Source organism: Euprymna scolopes, chromosome 45, assembly GCF_053919585.1.
Source record: "Euprymna scolopes isolate OS-2025 chromosome 45, ASM5391958v1, whole genome shotgun sequence".
Lineage (NCBI taxonomy): Eukaryota > Metazoa > Mollusca > Cephalopoda > Sepiida > Sepiolidae > Euprymna > Euprymna scolopes.
In genome coordinates this window covers 58501338-58506495 of record NC_136526.1, presented here as the reverse complement: position 1 = coordinate 58506495, position 5158 = coordinate 58501338, and the positions used below count along the sequence as shown (strand labels likewise).

Below are 5158 nucleotides of genomic sequence, written 5' to 3'. Positions count from 1 at the left end.
GCAGAAAATTGATTTTTTCTTTTTTTATTTGTTAATTTCATTTTTTTTTGTTAAAATTTTATTTGTGAATTAATAAATAAATAAATAAATAAATAAAGCACCTATTTTTTTTTCTCTTTTTTTTTGCGTTGTGTTAAGTTGCAAAATATTATTTCATCGTTAAAAATTATTATTAACTTACGCTAGCCATCACCCACCACGCCATCGGAAATAGACGGTGATAGATTACCATTTTTATGTGAACTTTTCCAAAATGTACGCATGATCTGATGACGTCATCAATTGATGTGCTTGATGCTAGCCACGGCGAACGATTTTTTTTTTTTAAACTATTATTTACTACTGTAATTTAATTTAATAGGAATTTATTTTACATTCAAGTAGTTTACTTAAAGATCAAATTATCGAAATGTAAAAAAAAGATTCATCATTATCGTTAGAAATAATTCAGTAAAATCTGTTGTTTTTTTTTTTTCAGTGGGGTGGGGGGTAGAAAACATAACACAAAAATAAAATGTTACGTGACTTTTTTTACATCTACGGAAGAGCAAAAGCAACAATAAAATACTTTGTAAGTTCACTACACCTCACCTGTTATTTGTTTATTTAAGTTTTCAATACTTTGGAACGATTTAAATTATTTATACGGAAGAGCATTTTTCTTCCCCCCCCCCCGGAATGCTACTTGGGAATAATTTTCCCTTTTACCAGTTTAATGCCTCCCTTATCGTTGAGCACTTTCTGTTGAAAAAATAATTATGACAGCCCCTTTAAGAAATACGTTTCTTATCGTTGAGCACTTTCTGTTGAATTAAAAGTCGGTCAATTTAGCTCTTATGCGTAGATCATCGTATAACGATTTGATCACTGTCTGTCTGACGTAATGAACATTTAAATTAAAATGTTTAAAATTCAACGCTATTTCACACGATTAATGGTAGCCGAATGGATACGGCCTCCGCTAATCGAGCCAGAGATGTCTCGTGTCGCGGGGTTCGAATCGTTCGACTGGTAGTAATCGTGACACCCTGCACTGAAGAATCCCGAAAGGATGAAACACTAGTGTCTGTAGGTATTTAATTATTATAGTAAAAAAATAATTATGACAGCCCCTTTAAGAAATACGTTTCTTATCGTTGAGCACTTTCTGTTGAATTAAAAGTCGGTCAATTTAGCTCTTATGCGTAGATCGTCGTATAACGACTTGATCACTGTCTGTCTGACGTAATGAACATTTAATTTAAAATGTTTAAAATTCAACGCTATTTCACACGATTAATGGTAGCCGAATGGATACGGCCTCCGCTAATCGAGCCAGAGATGTCTCGTGTCGCGGGGTTCGAATCGTTCGACTGGTAGTAATCGTGACACCCTGCACTGAAGAATCCCGAAAGGATGAAACACTAGTGTCTGTAGGTATTTAATTATTATAGTAAAAAAATAATTATGACAGCCCATTTAAGAAATACGTTTCTTATCGTTGAGCACTTTCTGTTGAATTAAAAGTCGGTCAGTTTAGCTCTTATGCGTAGATCATCGTATAACGATTTGATCACTGTCTGTCTGACGTAATGAACATTTAAATTAAAATGTTTAAAATTCAATGCTATTTCACACGATTAATGGTAGCCGAATGGATACGGCCTCCGCTAATCGAGCCAGAGATGTCTCGTGTCGCGGGGTTCGAATCGTTCGACTGGTAGTAATCGTGACACCCTGCACTGAAGAATCCCGAAAGGATGAAACACTAGTGTCTGTAGGTATTTAATTATTATAGTAAAAAAATAATTATATATATATATATATATATATATATATAGGGTTTGTTTTATTATACACATTGATTCGAAAATGTTGTCAAACAAATATATAGCAAATAAATGTAATAAAAGACAAGATAAGTAATTTTTCTACCTTATTGGGTAATTTTGTTTTTTAAATATTTTTTATTTAATGTAAAATGTTTATTCGGTTCGAAAAAGACTCGATATTCACTTCAAAATAAGAAATAAAACAAAGACATCGAGGCCATATTTTCTTGTTCGCCGACAACCTTCAACATTACTGTTTTTTTTTTTTTTTTTTTTTTTTGTAAATATGAAGAATTACGCCACCCTCGAAAATTCCTTTAAAATTACCATTCATATAAGTTTTTACCGTCGCTGAAAACGAAAATAACATTTAAAATTACGGCAAATGAGTACTTTCCAAGATATGAATAAATGTTAGTTTTAAAAAAGTAGGGGATAAGTTTTAATAATTTAACGTATTTTTGGGGGGTGGGGGGACTTTCTTTTCGCCCTCAGAAAATCCTTTAAAATTACCGCTAAAGTTTAAAATTCCAGGAAACAAGTAGTTTCCAAGATATGAAGAAATGCACTTTTGTAAGAAATTCTCTTACTCGTTTTTGCCTTTGGCAGAATGAAAGAGACACAGAAAAGCAACAAAGGCTCACCTTAAATCCAAGAATAATTTTATTTACAAAGGTGAAGCGAGGTGCTCGCTAGGCAAAAACAACGAACAGCTCACTTACGTTTAATTTTTCAAAACATTAATACGAAAGTAAACATCTGGAAAAATCAATTAAAAAAAAACAAATCATCAGACTTAGTTCTTTGTAATAGATGTGAATTTATTTGCCTGGAATATCTCACTCGTGTTATTTTTAGTCCGAAGATAAAGAAAAGAAATCCTTCTTGACTGGTTTAATGTTTTTGATGTTACGTTGGGAATTATTTTTTAGAAAATTCGTCGAGTAAGGAGCTGAGGGAAAAATAAGAATGTTTTTCTTTCTTTTTGTGTGTTGTTTCATCAATGGAAATTGGCACAGGATGTGTTGCGCACAAACGACGGAGTGTGGCAGTAACGCGTCTAACCTTTTTGGGTGCGCGAGCAAAAAGAGGGCGATAGAGAGCTTGAATTTGGTGCCACGCCTTTTTTTTTTTTTTGGAGCTCTGCGGAAACGGTGAAATATTCAATGTCCTGACAAAATAAATTCCCGGGTAGACGCTACATACCCCCCTACTAGACAGTATGTCGACAAAAGAAAGTGGAAAAGTCACTGGGTATACACAGCAAATCGGTGAGGACGTTGCACTAATCTGCCCGATTTGGTAGAAGTTGTAATTACTGGTGAATTGCAGTTTCCGTTCTGAACTGCAGTGTTTTGTGTCCGTTTGTGTGCTAGCACATCGTCATCCAGAATAGCTTTCTTCAGGCGATCAACACTGACTGAATCTCGTCTTTCGTCAATGTCGATAACGAAAAACTTTGAGTAGCGTTTCAATACCTTAAAGGGACCGGAATACAGTGTTTGCAGTCGAGCTGTGCCTCCATCGTTCCGAACAAACACATGAGTCCACGATTGTATGTCTTTGGGGACGTGAGTGCGTGTGTTCTGTGTTCTCGGGGAAACGTTAAAAGGTTTCGCCAAGTATTCCCTCACATGAGAGGTATAACTTGTTGGGTCAGGCATGCGTGTAGGAGTGGCTGGTGCGACCATCTGTCCAGGAAGAGTCAGCGTTGTTCTGTAAATCATTTCGGCAGGTGTAAAGCCAATATCTGCTTTTATGGTGGATCTAATGCCTAATAGAATGAAGGGGAGGTACTCTGTCCACCTGTTAGGGTCGGAATGTGCTCTAATAGCTGCTTTCAACTGACGGTGCAGACACTCGATCATGCCGTTTGCCGCCGGGTGGTACGAGGTAGTCCTTATGTGTTTGATTCCCAGTAGGCGAGACAACTCAGAAAAAAGATAGGAATCGAATTGTCTGCCCCTATCGGTTGTGATGGTGTGAGGCACACCATAACGCAATATCCAATGTGTAACCAGGGCTCGGACAACAGTTTCTGCGGAAATATCTGCGATGGGGATGGCTTTAGGCCATCTAGAGAATCTGTCGATGCAAGTCAATAAGTATGTACAGTTTCTCGAATGTGGGAGTGGACCCACTAAATCTATGCTTAAGGGGTACATAGGGGCGTTCATGACCGTTTGAAACATCGCACCATATTGTCTCGTTGGAACAAGGTACTGGGACTTGCTTGAAAGTTAGATTTTCGGAGTGACGTAAGCGATTTAGTTCTTCGTCATCCCGTTGGTCGATGGCGATCTGGTGGAGGTCGATCTCGTAAATCGCTTGAATGGCATCGATGTGCATTCTTGACAATGCATCTGCAACTACGTTCTCCTTCCCTCTGATATACTTGATATCCGCAGTAAATTGTGATATAAAATCCAAATGGCGAGCTTCCCTGGGTGAGTGTTTTCCGGGCTTGGCAAGCAAAGCATGCGATAACAACTTGTGATCCGTAAAAAGCGTGAAAGTCGATCCTTCCAACATATAACGAAAGTGTTTAACTGTGCAGTATGCGGCCAAAAGTTCCCTGCTGAAAGTGCTGCATTTGGTTTCAGCGTGCTGAAGACGCCTTGAGAAAAAAGCTAGTGGTTGCCAAGTATTATCCACTAATTGTTGCAGTACACCACTAATGGCAACGTCGGATACATCGACGGATAAAGCTAGGGGTGCATCTGGACGGGGAAAAACCAACATTGTCGCTTCTGTTAATGCCTGCTTGACTCTATCGAAAGAACGTAATTCTGTTTCGCTTAATGTAATCGTCTCATTTTTTTTGTTTTTATTTCTGAGTACGTCGGTTAATGGCTGAGCGATTTCAGCACAATGGGGCACGAAACGTCGATAGAAATTAATTAAACCGAGGAACTCTCGAAGTTTACGAAGTGAAGTGGGAGCTTGGTAATCGACTATAGATTGGACGTTCTCTGGAAGGGGACGAATACCTTCTTTGTCGATTAAATGGCCGAGAAACGAAAGTGAGAAAACTCCAAACTCACATTTTTGGGGGTTAATAATAACGCCATAATCTGTCAATCTGTGAAATAACTGCTGCAGATGCTGTAAGTGTTCACATTCCGATGCACTTGCCACGAGGAGATCGTCGATATATGCATAGACGAACGGTAGTCCTCGCAAAACTGCGTCGATAAAGCGTTGAAAAGATTGCCCTGCATTATGTAATCCAAAGGGCATGTGCAAGAATTCAAAAAGGCCGTCTTCCATCATTTTATTTTGTATGCTCGTGCAATTGGAGTTGCAGGATTGGAGTTTAAACCCGGCTTCTCCAAGTCTGTCACGGA

General features: G+C 38.1%; 1 protein-coding gene across 1 annotated transcript; it reads right to left on the bottom strand.

The window, feature by feature from the left end:
- Nucleotides 1-3058: 3058 nt before the first annotated feature.
- Nucleotides 3059-3679, bottom strand: LOC145269202 (uncharacterized). The gene has a single exon (XM_080124820.1). It carries the CDS (start codon nt 3677-3679, stop codon nt 3059-3061), a length of 621 nt encoding a protein of 206 aa, XP_079980946.1.
- Between the last annotated feature and the right edge of the window lie 1479 nt (nt 3680-5158).